Genomic DNA, 22,967 nt, shown 5'->3' on the forward strand with positions numbered 1-22,967 from the left:
AACAAAGCGCGATAACCTCCGAAGAGATTTTAGACCGTTGTAAGGTTTTGTTTGCTTGTTGGGAATATTTTTTTAGGTACTCAAGTGTCAAAAGTAAAAAATTCATAACGTACATAAGTATATGTATATATAGCAGTATGTACATATATGACAGTAAATATTTTAAAAAATTTGTCTTAATATTACCTGAATACTTTACTTCCGTCAGCCCATGATGCGAATAACCAAACAGGTGAAGTCAAAATTAGAAAATTTGATTCTTGACTTATCTGCATCTTTGATTTATTCAGTATCCTAGCACAAATACTACATTAATTCCTTTTTGAAATTTGAAGTAACGCGCAGGCAAATAACGCCTGCGATCTGTATTTCCTTTTGTTGAAGGGTTTGTTCCCTTTTCCTGAGAGGAAACGTAAAAGTTTTAGACAACGGAAGTGAATGGCTGGATCTTGAGGGTATCATATTCTCTACAACTAAGGAATATGGCACCATACTGCTGACGTTAATGAAATGATTAACGATCTGGAACAATATCATGAAGTTGCGGATGAGTATCTGGGAGGCTTGTAATATGTAAGAAATTTTGTAACCGAAGCGTTGAGGTAGGCTCTTTAAGCCGAAAGAGGTGGTTGGTGTAAAAATATGTAGCGGCAGAGATTTTACAACAACGGTGCTTCAACAAATCAGAGCTTATAACTGATGTCAAAACTTTGGCTTATGAGAAGATTATTTTAAACAGTTCTGACTAACCCTGGAAACGTTTACACAAACATAAAATACCCCTAGCCGTATGATAAAACCCGACAAACATTGTTCCGACTCTCCCCATCTATTTACCTGTCCCTTCTCCGTTCAACCCTCTTCCTCTGTTATTTCCTCTCCCCTCTGCAATGTCTAGTTAAGCTTAGTCGTCTCATTCAATTTACCTATCCCTTTCATTCTTGCGTACATCTTCCCGTTTTTCCTCTCGCTCTTATCCAAATCTAACTCTCACTATTACTCTTTTTAGCAATTTCAGTAGTTGTGAGCAATAAAGCACAATAAGCACACGGGAAACAAATAAGTATTCCTGAAAAGTTGATTAACTGATTTGGACGCGAGCGAGTCATATACATATATCTGAAAGTTTTCTTCGACATCAAATTCTTTACATTGTTCTCTTAGTCCAGAAATGTCCCTTCTTCTGTTCTTCTATACTGACGTGTTACATTATCGAATATTGCATAGGTGGTAGATCATGGTGTTCCTTAATTGGCTGGTAAAGACATGTTAGTGGCACAACCAAGCGCTCCGTATCGATTCGACTCGATGGCCACACATTCCAATTCAGGCGCACACCATGGCGATCTTCATTTTGTTGAATGAATTCCTCGTATGTTGTCGTCACGGATGGATGAGTTTTAATGAAAAATTCGTTAATGAATAACACAAAAATAAGTTTTTCATAAATATATAGTATTAAACTGTATATTTAAATAAATGTATTCTATGTATTATTTATTATTTTCACTTTTTAAATATTTTTAAAATAACTAATTAAAAAATTTTCATTTTGAAATAAGATTAAAAGTAATATAACATAAAAATAATTTACAAAATTAAAGTATATTTTACAAAGTAGATAACCCTACACTCTTACTCTTATCCTTATCCTTACTCTTAATCTTCCTGTTAACCTCTTTTTACTTCCCCTTTATTAGTTTTGTTTGATGTTTTTCCGCCAATTTCCATACACAAATACAGACTCTTGCAATCCATTTTTGAGTAACTTCCCGGAGAGCTACAGTATTGAAACTTGGAACACATATTGGAGCTCGGGACATTAAAACGTGAGGGAAAAGAAAGCTAGGTGGTCCAGGGATCGTGAGAATTCAAAAAAAAGTTCTAATTTGGAAATCTTGCTTTCGAGTTTTAAAAAACTTTCCGATAACCCAGAGACCTGAAACTTTTGGCTCTATCAGGTTAACATAGTTAGGATAAAAGAGTTTTCTAGATGATACAGGGATCGAGGTTTCTAGGGATATTCAGAAAGTCCATTTACAACATGTGGAATTTCGCGACCGCTATTTGAGTAACTTCCCGTAGAGCTAGATTGTTGAAACTTAGAACTTCTTTGGAACCCCATGACTATGCAACATCAGGGAAAAAAAATGTTCGCTAGGTGGTCCAGGGATAGTTAAAATTAAGAAAATCGTCCGAACTTGGAAATTTTGCTTTCCAGTTTTAAGTAACTTACCAATAGCACAGGGACCTGAAACTGTGAACGGAACTTCAGGCTTTATAAAGTTGCAATATTTAGGATAAAAGAGTATTCTAGGTGGAACAGGTATCAAAAAATTTAGAGGTATTAAAAAGTCCATTGGAATGAAACCTTACACATTGTTCAAGTCACGCATTCTCAAGGGCCAAACTGAGAAAATAAAAAGAAGATACAATATTTTTAAGTACTTTCTTTGTATAAATGGACCAAAAGAAATGAAAAATGTCTCTCTAAACATAGACATAATCTTGTCGAACTTTGATATTCAAATTTTAACATAACAACTGTAAAAAATTATATAAAGAAAAAAATATAAAGGTGGAGTGCATTAAATAGGCTTTCGATATAATCTTTACCTAAATCCGGCCATGTGTGCTACACCTTTTAATTTTTGTTCCTCCTAAAAAATTTTACATTTCTTAGGTTAAAATTTGAATGAAAGTTCAACAAGACTATCTTTTTGTTTAAGGATACATTCTTCGTTTTCTTTGGTCCATTTATATAAAGGAAGTGCTTGCAAGTTTTCTAACTTCTTTTTTTACTTTGTCTCAAGCCAATACCTTATTCTCACTTTTACTCTCACTTTCCATCCTCCTTTTGTTCTCTTAACTTTTCCGACTTCCCTCTAACTTCCTATACTTTTTCTTCCCATTTTCTCTGTTTTCTCTTCTCGTTTCCGTCGTGTCCGCCGTTTCAAATGTCGGGATATAGGTATCAAGTTTGGCTTTTTTCGCACATTACATAACTAAGATAGTAAAAAAGTAGCAAAATAGTACCAACAATATTTCCTCTCTATTACTTTAATGGCCGGACTATTAGGGACGTCTAATTTTTGTTGCCGATTAAACTTGACGTATCCATATCCATATAAAATAGTTGATCCAACCAACCTTATGGAAATCATTGTAATTGGTCAATGGTACCATACCATAACGCCCTAGCCATAACCATACCATAGCCAACCAATTTCATTTCATTTCATTTATTAATAAATGCATTAGTTCAATAAGAAAAGTAATTCCTTTTTAGTACAACAATAGTAATTTAAATATTTTAACACATATCAAGCAATATTATTAAAGAAAAAGTTAATTAAAATAAAAATATAAATAAAAACGTAAGTAGAACAATATATCAAGAAAATACATATGGTTTTAGAAAGCACATCTTAGGCTAATAAGAACAAAGAATCAATCAAACTAATATATGAGGTTAAAATAGTCTTAATGTTGCTCTTGTTCAGACTACTGCGTATAGTAGAAGGAACTGAGTTCCATACATGCGTAGCATTGATGAAAAATAGTCTAGCCGATGAAAGTTATACTGCGGCACAATCAAATCATAAGAACGAACAGACCTAGGATATATTAGCTTTTCATAGAGATAACTAGGCGACTTTTCCTTTATAAGGTGAAAGAGGAACATGCAATTTCTAACTTTTAGGTACTCAGAGAGTTCACACTCCAAAAGACTTGACCTCCAGGCAGAAATATGCGCAAATCTCGTAAGCCCGAAGACATAGCGCGTAGCATGGTTGAAAGCCACATCCAATTTGTGTGCAGACTGAGAGCCTAGCTTGCTATACACGAGATCAGAGTAAGAAATTATAGCCGGTGTAAATAAATGCGGCGGACATTCGAAGACTCCTTATGGTATAGTATATCTTGGCAACAAAAGAGCTTATATGATCCGTGCAGCTAAGGTCAGTGTTAATGACATAACCTAGGTTAGTTACTTTCGAGACAGTTTTAATACCTCCATCCCGAATGTACAGAGGAGGGGCAGTTGCGAGTGGTTTTTTACTTATAGGTAGCACATAACACTTATCAACATTGAGACGAAGGCCATTTCGTGATGCCCAGGACTTGAGAGAAGATAGGTCATCATTAAAATTAATGCACATTTTAGTTGTCTGGTTAAGAGGAAAGGACATATATAATTGGATATCATCCGCATATGCGTGGATACTTGTATGTCGACATTCAGAGAACACATCATTCACAAAAATACTAAATAGAAAGGGTCCCAGAATGGACGCCTGGGGAACACCAGACGACAGTGGACGTAACATAGACAGTTGGTTTTTAGTTTTTCGCCATATCCCTAATCTAAAAATATTTGAGTTGGAGAAGTTAATCACTTTTTGTAGATTTTATTTATTGTTTTGGATACATTTTGACTAAGAGACTTATTTTTTGTGGTATATGTTTGTAATTTTTTGCGTGTTCTTCATTCTTATGAAAATTTCACGATTTAGGTTAAGGCACCAATAATTGATGCCAATTGATATGGATGCGTAAAAATATGGTTACGACTACGGCGTTATGACTATGTCGACTTTAATCAGGCCTTTATAACGAAATACGGCACCTAAGAACACAGCCGTATGAAGCTAAAAAACACAAGTAGGTCCTCACTGAACTCCACAAACAGGCCTCGAACCTCTATACCAGAAATTGCCCGGTGAATCCTGTACTCAAAGAACTCAATATCCAAAACTAGCAGAGGAGGAATGCATTCTACCCAGGGAGACGCGCTTCACTCTAGCTCAACTTCGATATGGATACTGTAACAGGCTAAACTCTTACCTGTCCAGAATCAACACCGACATATAAAACATATGTCCTGCTTGTAATGTGGCTTAGCCTAAGTCCATTGTAAACCTTACCAAGTAGCGCAACTACCAACAAATGAACATCACTAATGGCTATATTACGAAAATCTTTAAGGAAATTTAAGCTAAACCTGCAGACATTGGTGCGTTATCGGTAACCGTATCGGTAGCCTTATAACAGCTGATTCGACCAACCTTATGGGAACCAATGCAATCGATTATTGGTGCCGCTAAGGTCGTAACCGTATCGTAGCCAACCAATTGGTTTTTGGTTTTCCGCCGTAACGATAAACAGCTGATTACGTTAGGGATACGACTACAGTGATACCACAAACGGCACCAATGACTCCGCTTTAAATTTTTAAACAGTCATAAACTTTGATAATTTTGGAAAATAAAGCATTGAGGACATCTTATTTGCAGTAATTAAGAGAAAAAGTTTGCTTATATTCCGGTATTAAGTTATTTTTTCTACATTTATCTTCAATATTGATACAAAGATTGAAGGTAAGTATATTGATGCAATGCAACTCTGCCCTCCCTGCTGCTCTTCATTCTATTCCATTCCACTGCCTTCTTTTACTGCATTCCACTCTATTCGCAACTCAAATTAGCCCAGTAGGAAATCTTTTTAAAAACGATGGAAAGTTTTCACCCTTTTTACACCATTTCCTTAATATTTCAATCATGGTGGAATAACCAGGTGAAGTAGCCGTAAATTGCCTCGCTCTATATTCTTCTTTCTTCTGTCATTCGGCTATCTGAACATTTTTAACCAATGTTGTCCCCGAAAAAGTGTTGTTTTTGCATTTTTCAGGAGCAAAATATGGTAGTTTTAGTTCTTTTTATACTCAGTTGAGCAGAGCTCACAGAGTATATTAATTTTGATTGGATAAATGTTGGTTGTACCGGTATAAAGGAATCGAGATATATATAGACTTCCATATATCGAAATCATCAGTATCGAAAAAAAATTTGATTGAGCCATGTCCGTCCGTCCGTCCGTCTGTCCGTTAACACGATAACTTGAGTAAATTTTGAGGTATCTTGATGAAATTTGGTATGTAGGTTCCAGGACACTCATCGCAGATCGCTATTTAAAATGAACGATATCGGACTATAACCACGCCCACTTTTTCGATATCGAAAATTTCGAAAAACCGAAAAAGTTCGGTAATTCATTACCAAAGCGATGAAACTTGGTATATGAGTTGAACTTATGACGCAGAATAGAAAATTAGTAAAATTTTGGACAACAGGAGTGGCACCACCCACTTCTAAAAGAAGGTAATTTAAAAGTTTTTCAATATGTATTTTGGCAGTCGTTGAAGATATCACGATGAAATTTGGCAGGAACGTTACTCCTATTACTATATGTATGCTTAATAAAAATTAGCAAAATCGGAGAACGTCCGCGCCCACTTAAAAAAAAATTTTTTTTAAGTCAAATTCTAACAAAAAATTTAATATCTTTACAGTATATAAGTAATTTATGTCAACATTCGACTCCAGTAATGATATAGTGCAATAAAATACAAAAATAAAAGAAAATTTCAAAATGGACGTGGCTCCGCCCTTTTTCATTTAATTTGTCTAGGATACTTTTAATGCCATAAGTCGAACAAAAATTTACCAATCCTTGTGAAATTTGGTAGGGGCTTCTATTAGAGGACGATAACTGTTTTCTGGGAAATGGGCCGAAATCCGACTATGACCACGCCCACTTTTTCGTTATCGAAATATGAAAAAAATGCCATAATTCTATACCAAATGCGAAAAAAGGGACGAAACATGGTCATTGGATTGGTTTATTGACGCAAAATATAACTTTAGAAAAAAACTTTGTAAAATGGATGTGACACCTACCATATTAAGTAAAATAAAATGAAAAAGTTCTGCAGGGCGAAATCAAAAGCCATCGGAAACTTGGCAGTAATACTGTTCGTGGTATTACATAATAAATTAGCGGTACCCGACAGATGATGTTCTGGGTCACCCTGGTCCACATTATGGTCAATATCTCGAAATCGCCTTCACATATACAACTACCACCACTCCCTTTTGAAATACTCATTAATACCTTTCATTTGATACCCATATCGTACAAACAAATTCTAGAGTCGCCCCTGGTCCACCTTTATGGCGATACCTCGAAAAGGCGTCCACTTATAGAACTAAGGCCCACTCCCTTTTAAAATACTCATTAACACCTTTCATTTGATACCCATATCGTACAAAAAAATTATAGAGTCGCCCCTGGTCCACCTTTATGGCGATACCTCGAAGAGGCGTCCACCTATAGAACTAAGGCCCTCTCCCTTTTAAAATACTCATTAACGCCTTTCATTTGATACCCATATCGTACAAACAAATTCTAGAGTCGCCCCTGGTCCACCTTTATGGCGATACCTCGAAAAGGCGTCCACCTATAGAACTAAGGCCCACTCCCTTTTAAAATACTCATTAACACCTTTCACTTGATACCCTTATCGTACAAACAAATTCTAGAGTCGCCCCTGGTCCACCTTTATGGCGATACCTCGAAAAGGCGTCCACCTATAGAATTAAGGCCAACTCCCTTTTAAAATACTCATTAACACTTTTCATTTGATACCCATATCGTACAAACAAATTCTAGAGTCGCCCATGGTCCACCTTTATGGCGATATCCCTCTTAAAATACTTTTTAATACCTTCCATTTGATACACATGTCATACAAACAAATTCCAGGGTTACCCTAGGTTCATTTTCCTACATGGTGATTTTCCCTTATTTTGTCTCCATAGCTCTCAGCTGAGTATGTAATGTTCGGTTACACCCGAACTTAGCCTTCCTTACTTGTTTTCACATAAACTGGTAGGTGAATATCGATGGACCTTTACTGGATTTAATTACAGATATTCATCATTTGGGTATCTTTGGTGTTGGCTTCCATAAGTAAGGCCGCCCTAAACTATTGCGTTCATATTGTTGATGTTTCAAGTGTTATACAAATTAAAACAGGTTTTTGGTAAAACAAATTAATTATATTCACGACATACCCAATATCCATATTTTCCCCTGTGCAGCGCTACTGAAGACTTTCAAGAAATGTTTTTGTCATTCCTGCATCAAAAACACCAAAACTGTCGTATTGCACCTAATTTAGGTAAAAACTTCCCTAAAACGATAGATTTCTAAATATAGTTACCAAAAAATTTTAACACACTGTTGTTGTTTTGCTCTAAAAGACCACTTAGATAAGAGGAATTTTACAGTTATGGATTGTAATTTAGAATATATGAATCGGAAACCGGAACGATCGGATCAGCATCTTCTCGTTTTAGGCCGACTGCTATTATACTCCCTGACATATTTTAGTAAATAATAGCTGTGTTTTTTTTTACATCTATATACATGGGTGGGGCCGTGTGTAGAAGTCCACGAAAGTGGGGAAAGCTTCTGACCGCCATTCACCTGGGAATGGCCAGAGCGATTCTTTTGCATGCGGTTCAAGCAGCTCACTACTGCCGGTCGCTTGCGGCCAAGTATTCTCTGAGTAGCCGCTAAACACCCGCTTAGCGGTGAGCTAATGTTAAAAGGCGACAACCTGGCTAGGCCACTCTGACATAATCGGTTTAAGGGCTAGCCGGGGGAGATCTCATCGGCAGCGTCTGTACACCTCTAGGTGCGGCTGCAAGCGGGCGTCTGTCTTGGAGCAAGCGGCTCGCTATATAAACGTGCCAAGTAATATTTTCACCCCCGCTGAGCGGGTTGTGCGCTGGGCTTGGGACTCGTCACGTAAAAACATACTCGAATGAAATGACAATGAATTGACGGCATGCACCTGGAACGTCCGCTCCCTGAATGGGATTGGTGCAGATGCCCGGCTGGTTGATGTCCTCGTCAAAGCAAAATCTGACATCACCGCCATCCAAGAAATGCGTTGGACGAAGCAAGGAAGAAAGAAGATCAAAAATTGTGACATATATTGGAGTGGCCATGCGAATAAGCGCAGTTTCGGCGTCGGATTCGTGGTGGGAGGGAGACTTTGTCGCCAAGTGCTGGCGTTCACGCCTGTGGACGAGCGTCTCGCCTCTATCCGAATAAAAGCAAAATTTTTTAATATATCATTCATCTGCGCCCATGCGCCGACAGAGGAGAAAGACGATGAGGTGAAATACACTTTTTATGAACAATTAGAACGCACATACGAACGCTGCCCCCGTCATGATATAAAAGTCGTGCTTGGCGACTTTAACGCCAGGGTGGGCAAAGAAGGTGTTTTTGGCCCTACAGTCGGAAAGTTCAGCCTACACAATGAAACTTCTCCTAACGGACTGAGGCTGATTGACTTTGCCGGTGCTCGAAACATGGTCATATCCAGCACGAGGTTCATGCATAAAAAGATACATCAAGCTACATGGCTGTTTCCTGATCGAAATACTCGCAATCAGATCGATCACGTTGTGATAGACGGACGGTATGCCTCCAGTGTTTTAGATGTGCGCACGATCCGAGGACCTAACATCGACTCGGACCATTATCTCGTTGCAGCCAAAATACGCACCCGCCTCAACGCGGCTAAAACCAAGGAACAAAAAACACAAGGAAAGCTAGACGTCGAAAAGCTTCAATCACAACAGACTGCCAATGATTTCGCAACTCGACTCTCGCACCTGCTCTCTGAGAGCACAACTCATCCTGAAGGAATACAGGAGCAGTGGGAGCATATCTCCAAAGCACTCCGTACTGCCGCCGAGGAAAATTTTGGTTACCGGCGGCCACGAAAAAACAACTGGTATGATGAAGAATGCCGCGTTGCAACCGAAAGAAAAGACGCTGCCTACAGGCCTACGTTAAAAGCGAGCGCGACAAGAGGAGTGTGTGAACGCTATCGTGAGTTGAAAAGGGAAGCGAGACGCCTTTTCAGGAAGGAAAAAGCAGAAGAAGAAAGGCGTGAGTGCGAGGAGCTTGAGCTGCTAGCCACCAGGAATAACGCCCGAAAATTCTACCAAAAAATACGGCGACAGACGGAAGGTTTTAAGATCGGGGCAAACTCCTGTAGGAATGAAAACGGCGACCTTGTAACTGATGTCCAGAGAGTGCTTAGATTATGGAGGGAATACTTCTCTGCTCTCCTAAATGGAGACAGCAATTCCCCGCGCAGAGATGAAGAACCCGATCCCGCAATCGATGATGATGGAATATATGTCCCCCGCCCGATTATGACGAAGTTAGAATAGCAATAACCAGATTGAAAAACAACAAGGCCGTGGGCGCTGATGGATTGCCTGCGGAGCTATTCAAGTTCGGCGGCGAGGAGTTGGTAAGGCGCATGCAGCAGCTTCTTAGCAAAATATGGGCGGACGAAAGCATGCCCGACGGTTGGAATCTAAGTGTTCTTTGCCCAGTCCACAAGAAGGGGGATACTGCAAAATGCACCAACTATCGTGGAATCAGCCTTCTTAATATCGCATATAAGGTCCTTTCAAGTGTATTGTGCGAAAGATTGAAGCCCACCGTAAACCGGCTCATTGGACCTTATCAGTGCGGCTTCAGACCTGGTAAATCTACCATCGACCAGATTTTCAGAATGCGCCAAATCTTGGAAAAAACCCGTGAAAAGAGAATCGACACACATCACCTCTTCGTCGACTTTAAAGCCGCCTTCGACAGCACGAAAAAGAGCTGCCTATATGCCGCTATGTCTGAATTTGGTTTCCCCGCAAAACTTATACAGCTGTGCAAAATGACGTTGAGCAACACCGTCAGCTCAGTCAGAATTGGGAAGGACCTCTCCGAGCCGTTCGAAACTAAACGAGGTTTCAGACAGGGTGACCCCCTATCGTGCGATTTCTTTAATTTGATGGTGGAGAAAATTATACTAGCTGCAGAACTTAACCGCACTGGAACAATATACTATAAAAGCGTGCAATTACTGGCATATGCTGATGAGATTGATATCATCGGCCTAAACACCCGCGGTGTTAGTTCTGCTTACTCCAAACTGGAAAAAGAAGCGGTAAAGATGGGTTTGATGGTGAATGAGGACAAAACGAAGTACCTGCTGTCATCGAGCAAAGAGTCAGCGCATATGCGCATTGGCAACCACGCTACTGTTGGCAGCCATAATTTCGAAATAGTAAAAGACTTCGTTTATTTGGGAACCAGCATCAACACTAGCAACAACATCAGCACTGAAATCCAGCGAAGAATCAGTCTTGCCAATAAATGCTACTTTGGACTAGGTAGGCAATTGAAAAGTAAAGTCCTCTCTCGGCGAACGAAAATCATACTCTACAAGTCACTTATCGTACCCGTCCTGCTATATGGGGCAGAAGCATGGACCAGACAACAGCAGATGAAGCGGCTTTGGGAGTGTTCGAGAGAAAAGTTCTTCGAAAGATTTATGGACCTCTAATGATGAGCTGTACGAGCTATACGAAGACATCAACATAGTCCAGCGAATTAAAACGCACCGGCTGCGCTGGCTAGGCCATGTTATGCGAATGAAAGATGATGCTCCGGCCAAGAAAGTGTTTCTATCGGAACCCGCCTATGGAAGCAGAGGTAGAGGGCGGCCCCCACTCCGTTGGAAGGACCAGGTGGAAAACGATTTAAACTCCCTTGGTGTGACCAATTGGCGCCGGTTGGCGGAGCGAAGGAGCGACTGGCGCGCCTTGTTGGACGGCCATAACCGTTTAGACGGTTAAGCGCCAATTAAGTAAGTAAGTAATATACATATACGCTTAAACCTTATATGGACTGCTAAGCGTTAAACTTTATCTACATTTCTGCGGAGAAAATTAGTACTCCAAAATTCAATATGCATTATACCCAGATGCAACTGAAATGTGTGTCTATGTTTCACCTCTGGGCTACCTCTATGTATTACCTATACAAATGGTGTGTGTACACTATTCACCGCAACCGATTTAGCTAAAGATTATATACTATGGCCAACAGAGGTGTGTGTCTCCGCTTCTCGCTACAAGCTGTTCTGTAGCCAGTTTATTAACCACTGCCGCTAGATGGGTCTCCCAAACATTATCTAAAGCGGGTTTTTCAGTGCGAGTTTAAACTCCAGTTAAAGTTGACTAGAGTTTAACCCTTCCACTTTGGCCGCTTAAGCTGAGATGAGCAGCAAAATTTGATGTTATCGAACAAACTAGTCAACTTTAACTAGAGTTAAAACTCGTACTGAAAAACCAGGAGCAAGTGAGGATAAGCGATTTTTTTTACCCGAAAACATAGATGTATATACGTGTAAAAAAACACGGCTAATAACTTGGTAACATTAGTAATACATCATGAATTCAACTGTCAAGAGCTTTTGGGGGATTTTCTGATCAAGTTTGTATGATATATTAGAAGGGCATATGTTTTAATTTCGACTCTTAACAACAAATCAACAGAGCAGGTTGAAAGAACAATGGATTTTTAGGGATTGAAGCACATTTAAAAGTATTACGATCACTTCCAAGTGTGACTTTAAACTTTTCATCAAACCAGAAACCCATTCCTGTGCGCAAAGTTGCTACAGTTCAACTAAATAATGGATAACACCTCTCCCTTTTGTCTGCTTTTTCGATGAAAGCTTCAACTGCAGTTGAAGTTGAGGTCAGTTTACTTTAGGTGCATTATTGAATTTTACTGCTCATCACATTTAGTTTTTTATTTTTATTCGATGTAATATAAGCTCGCACTGGTCCTGTGTATCCCCCTTTGCATTGGCGTTAGGTGGCACCGATATGCTGAAAAAAACAGTTTCTGTAATGGCTTTCGTAGCAAGGTATTTATTTTTCTACTCCTATTTTTTCAAAACGGGTAAAAATTTTACCCTCTTCTGACCGTTGAAAATACATGCCTACCGTTTCAGATAGCGTACATCTTCTGTCTCTTTTTATTTACTTCACCTGGTGGTTCCACCATGTATCTCAATATGTACGCCGGAACTTCTCCCTTATTGAAGCATAGTTAGCGAGATCTCAATGAGGTATTACATCTTTAGCGGCCACCGTGGAAGCGTGCTCCCCATATCACACCGAAGGTCCCGGTTTCATGTCCCGTATAAATCTACATGAAAAACTGAGAAATAAAGTTTAACTAAGTGGGGTCGCCCCTCGGCAGTGGTTAGGCAAACACTCCGAGTGTACATCTGCCATGAAAAGCTCCTCAGTGAGATTCCATGTGATATGTGAATATTAATTTTAACTTTCTGCGTATCAGTTGCTATATTTTGAATATGAAATTCTTTTCCTGAATATCAATTACAACTTTCTGAATATAAACTGAAAAAGGTGTAGATCCGTACTCCCCTTATCGAAAGTTTTTGTCATATGCTGTCATTTGCATCAAAACCATTTTTAAAATTTCACCTCTCTACACTCAAAAACGATTTCCTAAAAACGAGGAAAAGAGATATAAAAATAAGGAAAAATGGAATATTAGAAGATATATCGACATAAAAATTCATTCCTTAGTAAGTCTGGATAAGTAATTTTCTTTAAAACTAAAACGATTTTCTCTTTGAATAAAGAAATAATTTTCTTGAAAATGAAGAAAGTTGTATTAAAAAAATTTAAGAATTATATTGCGCAACTCTCACGGCTGTGCATCTCTAGTCCATGATGTAATTATAAGGTGACTGACGTTGGCAGCTTCTCTTTCTAATCCGCCATCTTGAACTCCCACTCTCAAACTCAATTTGCCTCTTTGCGAAAGTGCTTTTTCATTCAGAGGAAAAATTGTAGTAAAACCCATACAAATCAATTTTCCTGGAAAAGTATGCAACAGCATCACTTTTTTTCTCCAATTCTATTTGGTGTTGACTTTTCTATAGCTCAAACTAGTGACAATTCTCAAAAAAATCAGTATTTTTTCAACAAAAACATTTAAATTTGCCATTTTTTTAGTTCTATGAGAAAACCGATCGAATATATTCAATAACCCGTGGTCATTTATTTCTCAATCGTTGCTTGTTCGCGGCATTAAATCATCGAAAATATTTTCCAGAATGTAGACGACCATGCACACGCAACCGAGTGACGGAGAACGGTCAGAGTTAGATAAGAAATTATGATTCCGATGCGGCTGATATGTATACCAATATGCCGATGTGGACACCACTTTTCGAGTTAGAATTAAATGGATCTAGAAATGTACCAATGGCCCCACCTGAACCATCTGATGCTATACAAACTGGAACAGATTCAGATGGTAATCCAACGTATGTAGCACGTGTCTATTTTCAAGATATATTGCCTGCCGCCTATGCACCGGCAAAAGGTGTCGCACACGCTTCACATAGCAGTAATGCTTTAGTCAAAACGTCGAGTTACTAAATAATTTCAAACATAAATGGGTGGCCGATTTAAAAGGACATGTACCGGAAGGAGCTGTGGTTGGTGGTAATAACCATTAGGAATTAGGTGAAACATACGTTTCACGTGCTACATATAAAGACAAAACTTTACTAGGCAAAGTACATCCTTCGCATATAGTAATGTATATGTCAAACAATGCCACTGAGGTAAACACATCTGAATATGAAGTATATATTAGTACCAGAAACTATCACAGCAGAAAATAACGACGAAGCTTAGTCGTACGTAAATTGGGTAGTTGTTTACTTTAGGGTACAACTACTAAAACTCGTCCAAAAAATATTTATTTCTGTGAAAAGATATTTCCAAAAAACGGAAAAATGGCCCAGGAACGCTCCGAAACTGGGGGTGGAATCCGTAGTATTTTTGCGCGGAACACCTTTCTGCATTGGCGGCCTTCGGCCGCGCTTATAAAAAATTATCCTGGGTGGGCCCAACACCGGTTTGGAGACCAAAACTATATCCGCGAAAAACACTTTTACCCACAGTTTTTCTTGTGGGTACAACAAATTATCAAAATTACAACAACCACATGAACATTTTCGATTTTGTTTGCAAATATCTCCGGAAAGAAATACAATTTCTTACTCCCGCTTTCGGACTCGTGGTCCTGGCGACTTTTAGCAGTTGTAGCCTAAAGTAAACAATTACCGTAAATTGAATGCAAAATTATAGTGGTGAGAGGAAAGGAAAATAATCAATTTTAGTATATGACCAACTAATGACTCCGTATGGATCTTTTACTGTCTGTTGTAAAATGTTATCTTAACAAAATCATATACCGAAATGTAATCACTTAATGTGTATTTGTGTATCTGTTTTTATTATTATTGTAAATATTATTTCAAAGAACAACTTTAATATATAAATCGAAAATTTTTAACTAAAATAGTTGAAAAATTAAAAGTCGCGGAACTTCTTAGACTATTTTGTAGATAACACACAAACTCTTATTAAAACAGTCGATCTCACTTTAGAGCAGGGCTGAGCAGCTTCGGCAGAATACTACTTTCAATCTAACTTTACTGTTTTGGCCCTAGGCATTAGAATTTTACTCTTCCTTTCAGTTAAAGGGCCAAAGTGACAATATTAAACTCTATTTAACTCAAAGTCGCACTGAAAAACCGGGCGACAGAGTTTAAACTCTAATAACCAGGGGCGGAAACTGTTATTCGTTTTATAATATAATTCCTTGCAAAACTATTAATTTTAGACTTTTAATATATTTGGATCAAGATAAAAATTATTTTCGGATTTTTATTACCTGAGTCCGATAGAACTAGTTAAACTCGGACTTTTATTTTTTATTTCCGGACTTTTATTTTTAAAAATACAAATTTTACTTTTATATGTGGACTTTTATGGCAAAAGTTCGAAAAATAAAAAGGATGATTGTTTCGACATGATATTGCTATAGGGATACCTGAGAACTCAAACATTTTCACTTAGGACAATTTTCTGACCCGGGCTTTTTCGACTCTGAAAAAAAAATTATTATTTTCCGTCTCTGCTAATAACAAGAGATATTTTTAGAATTTTTCTGTAAATCAACGTGGCATACCAAATCCAGCATTTTCCATATTTTTTTTACAAAGGAGTTCAATGAAAAAAAATTTGAAAGCGCTAGTTATTGTTGTGCAGTGTGAATGAGATGACTCCTTCACAGTCGAACATAGTCTTAAATTTTAAATTCAAAAATGTCGTGCAAGTTACTTATGTCGATTATGAAAATAAATAGGAAGATGGAAAACCGCTCGAACATATCCCATTTTATATTTCAAACCTTGGTACGTATATGAAGCATTTAACTATCAGTCTCCTTCAAACTCATCGTGAGCATATTTTACTAGAAATATAGGAGTATTACATATATAAATAGTACACTATCCATAAACAGAATTTTACCCAAATCGGTTGAAGCGATTCAGAGTAGTACTGAATATATAAATATACAAACAGAAACAATTTTAAGTTTTAAGATTAATGTAAGTTATATTTTAATCTAAAAACTAAAAGGCAATCCAGTTTCGTTACCATCAAGGATTTAATGCTTTTATTCAAAAAAGTATCAAATTTACTACTATTTTAGAAAACGGCCTCTTCTGTTCTTCCCCTTTCTCTCATAATTCGTATTATGTGGGAGTCTTCAGAATGAGCTGTCACTACATAGAACACCTGGCTTTATTACATCATGATGAATCCAGTGACAATGGTAGTTTTTGCATATTTAAAACAACGTCCGCATTTGGGAATTTTTAGGTAGAGTTTTGAAGAACTTTCCGATAATCTAGGGGCGCACTAGAGTTGCAAGACATTATTATTATTATTATTATTCTTATTATTATTATTATTATACTCAGTTGAGCAGAGCTCACAGAGTATATTAATTTTGATTGGATAAAGTTTGGTTGTACAGGTATAAAGGAATCGAGATAGATATAGACTTCCATTATCTCGAAAACGCCTTCACATATGCAACTACCACCACTCCGTTTTGAAATACTCATTAACATCTTTCATTTGATACCCATATATTACAAACAAATTCTAGAGTCAGCCCTGGTCCACCTTTATGGCGATATCCCTAAATGGTGTCCACCCATAGAACTATGGCCTACTCCCTCTTAAAATACTCTTTAATACCTTCCATTTGATACACATGTCATACAAACACATTTCAGGGTTACCCTAGGTTCATTTTCCTACATGGTGATTTTCCCTTATTTTGTCTCCATAGCTCTCAGCTGAGTTTGTAATGTTCGGTTACACCCGAACTTAGCCTTCCTTAATTGTTATTATTATTATTATTATTATTAATAAGTCATTGGACAAAAAAACGCTTCCCGTCGGTTCTATATACCGAAGCGACTCGGGATTTTTCCCGACCAGGGACTGCAATTTCAGTGTAACCCCATTTAATTTGTTGCGTCCCTCCCACAAATTGTCATCCTCCCAGCAGGTCCTTGCAGCGGGACTGCTCCATATTCTCTTGCTCTGGGAAGGTATCGAACCCAATCCGGGTCCGTCTCCTGACCCCGGGCCTGAGAAATAGTTTTGCTGCATCTGCCGGAAACTAATCTTTTTAGGACGGTCATACTCTTGTCAGTGTGTCTCGTGTAAGGGATGGTTATCGGACAGGTTGTTCTGGGATAGGTCCCAAAACCAGACGTCCGCGTAACTTCTATAAATCTTTTGTGGCTCCTTGATGTTCACGTCCTAGGACGTCCCGTCGAATCCGCCTCGGCTCGTTTCATTCCCGCCGGTAGACTTCCCGAAATTCGGCCCACTTCCCGGCAGAGGCCGCAAGTCTAGCGAGAGAATGTGACCTTATAAGACAGCTCGAGCCCGGCGACCCCCAAATAAGGGACATAAACCAAAGCATCAGATTGCTTGTGGATGAACACAAGCGGGCGAGATGGGAGGAGCACCTTAGCGGTTGTAACCTCTCTGCCGGTGTAGGTAAACTTTGGTCCACTGTAAAGTCCCTATCGAATCCGTCTAGGCACAATGACAAAGTTTCCATCGCCTTTGGCGATAAAGTGCTGTCGGATGCGAAAAAATGCGCGAGCGCTTTCTGTCGATAATACATAATGCATTCTACGGTCGACAAAAATAGACGGAGGGCTAACAGACGCGCACATAAACATAAGTTCAGCGCGTCACCAATTACCATCACCGCCAAAGAGGTTGAGGATGCCATCGGTCATGCTAAACCATCCAAAGCAGTGGGCCCAGACGGCATAGCCATGCCGATGCTTAAAAGCCTAGGGAAAGAGGGTTTCAAATATTTAGCACATGTCTTCAACCTGTCTCTTTCCACCTTTGTCATACCCGGAAAAAGGGAAAATGGCCAAGGTGGTCCCGCTACTAAAGCCTGGGAAACCAGCTAACATAGGAGAGTCATATCGCCCGATATCTCTCCTATCGCCAGTAGCCAAGACGCTTGAAGCCATTTTGCTCCCCCACTTCAAAGCAAATTTGCAGCTAGCCTGTCATCAGCATGGCTTTAGAAAACTCCATAGCACCACCGCCGCGCTGAATGCCATTAGCACCCAGATAAATTGTGGTCTAAATGAGAAGCCCCACCATAGAACAGTACTCGTAGCTAGACCTATCAAAAGCTTTTGATACGGTGAACCATGGCACGTTACTGCAAGACTTGGAAGGGTCTACCCTTCCCCCATGACTTAAAAGGTGGACCGCAAATTATCTGGGTGGTCGGCAGGCATCGGTGCAATTCAGAAACGAAATACCAAAGCCAAGAAGAATTAAGCAAGGGGTGCCTCAGGGTGATGTCCTATCCCCACTTTTGTTTAATTTTTACATATCAAAACTACCTTCGCCACCAGAAGGAGTTACTATCGTTTCTTACGCCGATGACTGCACAATAATGGCCACAGGCCCGGGCCCAACAGGTTAAATTCTTACATATCCAGAATCAACCCCGACATACAAAATGTATGCCCCGCTTGCAATGTGTCCCCACATGACACCAACCATCTCTTTAATTGTAGTGTGGAACCAACGCCTCTAACACCCCTTTCATTATGGTCCACCCCTGTCGAAACGGCAAGTTTCCTTGGACTCCCGTTAGAGGATATTGATGACAATTTGTGATCGGTCGCAGCTATTAGGTGGGGCGACACATTGCCACAACAACAACAACAAAAATTCTTATGGACTACATTATGAATCTAGGAAAGTATTACATACAGCTTAATTGTAATTAAAATATACAGCTTAAAAATCGGAATTCAAAATTATTAAAAAATCGGCTCTTGGAAGCGAAAAATCAAGAGAGACTTTTTTACTTAGTACATTGAACTCACAAGTAGCGCGATTAACAGGAGCATAACTAGCGTAATTTGTTCTGAAGTTATCTCCATAGAAAGGAAAGAAATTCCGAAGAAGTCGTTGTGGAACATAAAACGAATCCTTTCCAACAGATCAGGACAGTCAATAACCCCCTTAATCACATTGTATACAAAAGTTAAACAGAGTATAGATCGCCGACTCTCAAGTGACTTGAGCCCTAAGAGCATAATCCGAGAAGAATAGGATGGCATGGGTTCTGAGAAGTTTAATGGACGAAGAGCATACTTTAAAATTTTCTGTATCCTGTCGATTCTATTTATGGCTAACTGAGTACAAGGCCTCTAAATAAATACAGCATATTCAATGTGCGACCTTAGAAACGAGGTGTATAAAAGTTTGATTGTATAAGGATCAGAAAATTTGGAGGTATTACGCCTAACAAAACCAAGCATGGAGTAAGATTTAGAAGTTACATAATTAATATGACTATTAAAAGAAAAAGATGCCACCGAGGTCTTTAATCTCAATAAATCAATAGTTTTTGGTATCTGGCACATACAGATCGAGATCTAGACAATTTTGGAGGAACGATCAGTGGTCCTCTCCTGTTACTCCCGCCATCCGCCCTCCTTCAATTGTTTTTATTAGCACGCTTTTATTAGTTTTACCTGTATGTTTCTATGTAACTTTTCATTCGCTCCAATGCGCCTGCTGCCTTATTAACATGGTTTTATAATTAGCTTCACCTTATTTGTAATACCGTAAGGGTCATATCGAGGCCCTTCCGGGATCATTTCTGGATGGTTTTCGGGATCGGTCCGCGATCCCGCCGGGGTAATTTCGGGACTTTTTCGGGCCTATTTCGGGATCATTTTGGGACCCTGCCGGGATCATTTCTGTATAGTTTTCGGGATCCGTCCTGGATCCCGTAGGGGTTATTTTGAGACATTTTCGGGACTATTCCGGAATCATTTCGGGACTATTTCGCGATCATTTGGGGACCCTTCCGGCATCATTTCTGGATGGTTTTTGGGATCCGTCCGGGATCCCGTCGGGGTACTTTCGGGATCATTTGCGTACCTTCGAGAGATAAATTCTTGATGGTTTCCGGGATCATTACGGGACTTTTTCGGGGTTATTTTGAGTCCCATTAGGCATCATTTCTGGATGGTCTTCGGGATTCGTCCGCCATCCCGTCGGGGTCATTTCGGGACTTTTTCGCGACTAATACGGGATCATTCGGCATCATTTCTAGATGGTTTTCGGGATCCGTCCGGGATCTCTTCGGGGTCATTTGGGGACTTTTTCGGGATCATTTGCGGGCTCTTCCGGCATCATTTCTGGATGGTTTTCGGGATCCGTCCGGGATGCCGTCAGGGTCATTTTGGTACTATTGGTGATCATTTAAGGACCTTTCCGACATCACTTCCGCATGGTTTTCGGTATCCGTTCAGGATCCCGTCGGAATAATTGCGGGACTTTTTCAGGATCATTTGGGGTCCCCTCCGGCATCATTTCTGGATGGTTTTTGGGATTCGTCCGGCATTCCGTCGGGGTCATTTCGGGACTTTTTCTCGACTAATACGGGATCATTTGCGGGCCCTTTCGGCATCATTTCTAGGTATTTGTCGGGATCCGTTCGGTATGCCGTCAGGGTCTTTTCTGAACTATTAGGAGATCTTTTGAGGACCTTTCCGACGTCATTTCTGGATAGTTTTCGGGATCCTTTCGGGGTCCCGTCAGGGTCATTTCGGGAGTTTTTCGGGATCATTTAAGGATGGCTTTCAGGATACGTCCGGGAAGCCGTCAGGGTAATTTCTGGACTTTTCCGAGACTATTTCGGGATCATTTAGGGACCTTCCCAAGATCATTTCTGGATGGATTTCGGGATCTGTCCGGGATGCCGTCAGGGTCATTTTGGGACTATTAGGTGATCATTTGAGGACCTTTCCGGCATCACTTCTGGATGGTTTTCGGTATCCGTTCAGGATCCCGTCGGAATCATTGCGGGACTTTTTCGGAATCATTTGGGATCCCTTCCGGCATCATTTCTGGATGGTTTTCGGGATCATTTGGGGTCCCTTCCGTCATCATTTCTGGATGGTTTTTGGGATCTGTCCGGGATGCCGTCAGGGTCTTTTCGGAACTATTAGGAGATCATTTGAGGACCTTTCCGGCATCATTTCTGGATATTTTTCGGGATCATTTGGGGTCCCTTCCGTCATCATTTCTGGATGGTTTTTGGGATTCGTCCGGCATCCCGTCGGGGTCTTTTCGGGACTTTTTCTCGACTAATACGGATTCATTTGCGGACCCTTTCGGCATCATTTCTGGATAGTTGTCGGGATCCGTTCGGGATCCCGTCAGGGTCTTTTCGGAACTATTAGGAGGTCATTTGAGGACCTTTCCGGCATCATTTCTGGATATTTTTCGGGATCCTTTCGGGGTCCCGTCAGGGTCAGTTTGGGATTTTTTCGGCAACATTTAAGATTGGTCTTCAGGATTCGTCCGGGATCCCGTCAGGGTAATTTCTGGACTTTTCCGAGACTATTTCGGGATCATTTTGGGACCCTCCCAAGATCATTTCTGGATGGATTTCGGGATCTGTCCGGGATGCCGTCAGGGTCATTTTGGTACTATTGGTGATCATTTAAGGACCTTTCCGACATCACTTCCGCATGGTTTTCGGTATCCGTTCAGGATCCCGTCGGAATAATTGCGGGACTTTTTCAGGATCATTTGGGGTCCCCTCCGGCATCATTTCTGGATGGTTTTTGGGATTCGTCCGGCATCCCGTCGGGGTCATTTCGGGACTTTTTCTCGACTAATACGGGATCATTTACGGGCCCTTTCGGCATCATTTCTAGGTAGTTGTCTGGATCCGTTCGGTATCCCGTCAGGGTCTTTTCGGAACTATTAGGAGATCATTTGAGGACCTTTCCGACATCATTTCTGGATAGTTTTCGGGATCCTTTCGGGGTCCCGTCATGGTCATTTCGGGATTTTTTCGGGATCATTTAAGGATGGCTTTCAGGATTCATCCGGGAACCCGTCAGGGTCATTTCTGGACTTTTCCGAGACTATTTCGGGATCATTTTGGGACCTTCCCAAGATCATTTCTGGATGGATTTCGGGATCAGTCCGGGATACCGTCAGGGTAATTTTGGGACTATTAGGTGATCATTTGAGGACCTTTCCGGCATCACTTCTGGATGGTTTTCGGTATCCGTTCAGGATCCTGTCGGAATCATTGCGGGACTTTTTCGGGATCATTTGGGGTCCCTCCCAAGATCATTTCTAAATGGATTTCGGGATCTGTCCGGGATCCCGTCAGGGTCATTTAGGAATGAGTTCGAGATCCCGTCAGGGTCATTTCGGGACTTCTTCGGGACTATATCGGGATCATTTCTGGATGGTTTACGGGATCCGTCCAGGATCCCTTAAGGGTCATTTCGGGGCTATTAGGTGATCATTTGAGGACCTTTCCGGCATCACTTTTGGATGGTTTTCGTTATCCGTTCAGGATCCCGTCGGAATCATTGCGGGACTTTTTCGGAATCATTTGGGATCCCTTCCGTCATCATTTCTGGATGGTTTTCGGGATTTGTCCGGGATCCCGTCGGGGTTATTTCGGGACCTTTTCGGGGCTAATACGGGATCATTTGGGGATCCTCTAGGGGTCGTTTCGTGACATTTTCTGTTTTATTTCGGGATCATTTGGGGACCCTTCCGGCATAATTTCTTGATAGTTTGCCGGATCCATCAGGGTCATTTCGAGACCATTTTGGGATCATTTGGGGACCCTTCCGAGATTATTTCTGGATCCGTCCGGGATGCCATAGGAGTCACTTCGGGATTTTTTGTTACTTTTCCGGGATAGTTTTTGGACCCTTCCGGGATCATTTCTGG

General features: G+C 40.3%; 1 protein-coding gene and 1 pseudogene across 26 annotated transcripts in view; both read left to right on the forward strand.

The window, feature by feature from the left end:
- The window catches only part of LOC137244566 (monocarboxylate transporter 14), a 168,812-nt gene that overhangs the window by 132,925 nt on the left and 12,920 nt on the right, over positions 1-22,967 (forward strand). Inside the window, exon 4 of one of the 26 annotated variants that reach the window (XM_067773747.1) lies at positions 1,010-1,146. The exons of the other annotated variants lie outside the window; for them this stretch is intronic. Within the exon in view, the coding sequence (XP_067629848.1) occupies positions 1,010-1,044 (35 nt within the window). The 3' untranslated portion in view covers positions 1,045-1,146. Of the gene's footprint in view, positions 1-1,009; positions 1,147-22,967 lie in introns of those variants that run through there. 26 annotated transcript variants of the gene reach the window in all.
- LOC137243465 (uncharacterized) lies at positions 11,710-14,462 on the forward strand (annotated as a pseudogene).

The sequence above is a fragment of the Eurosta solidaginis genome, chromosome 3 (assembly GCF_040869045.1).
Source record: "Eurosta solidaginis isolate ZX-2024a chromosome 3, ASM4086904v1, whole genome shotgun sequence".
Taxonomy (NCBI): domain Eukaryota; kingdom Metazoa; phylum Arthropoda; class Insecta; order Diptera; family Tephritidae; genus Eurosta; species Eurosta solidaginis.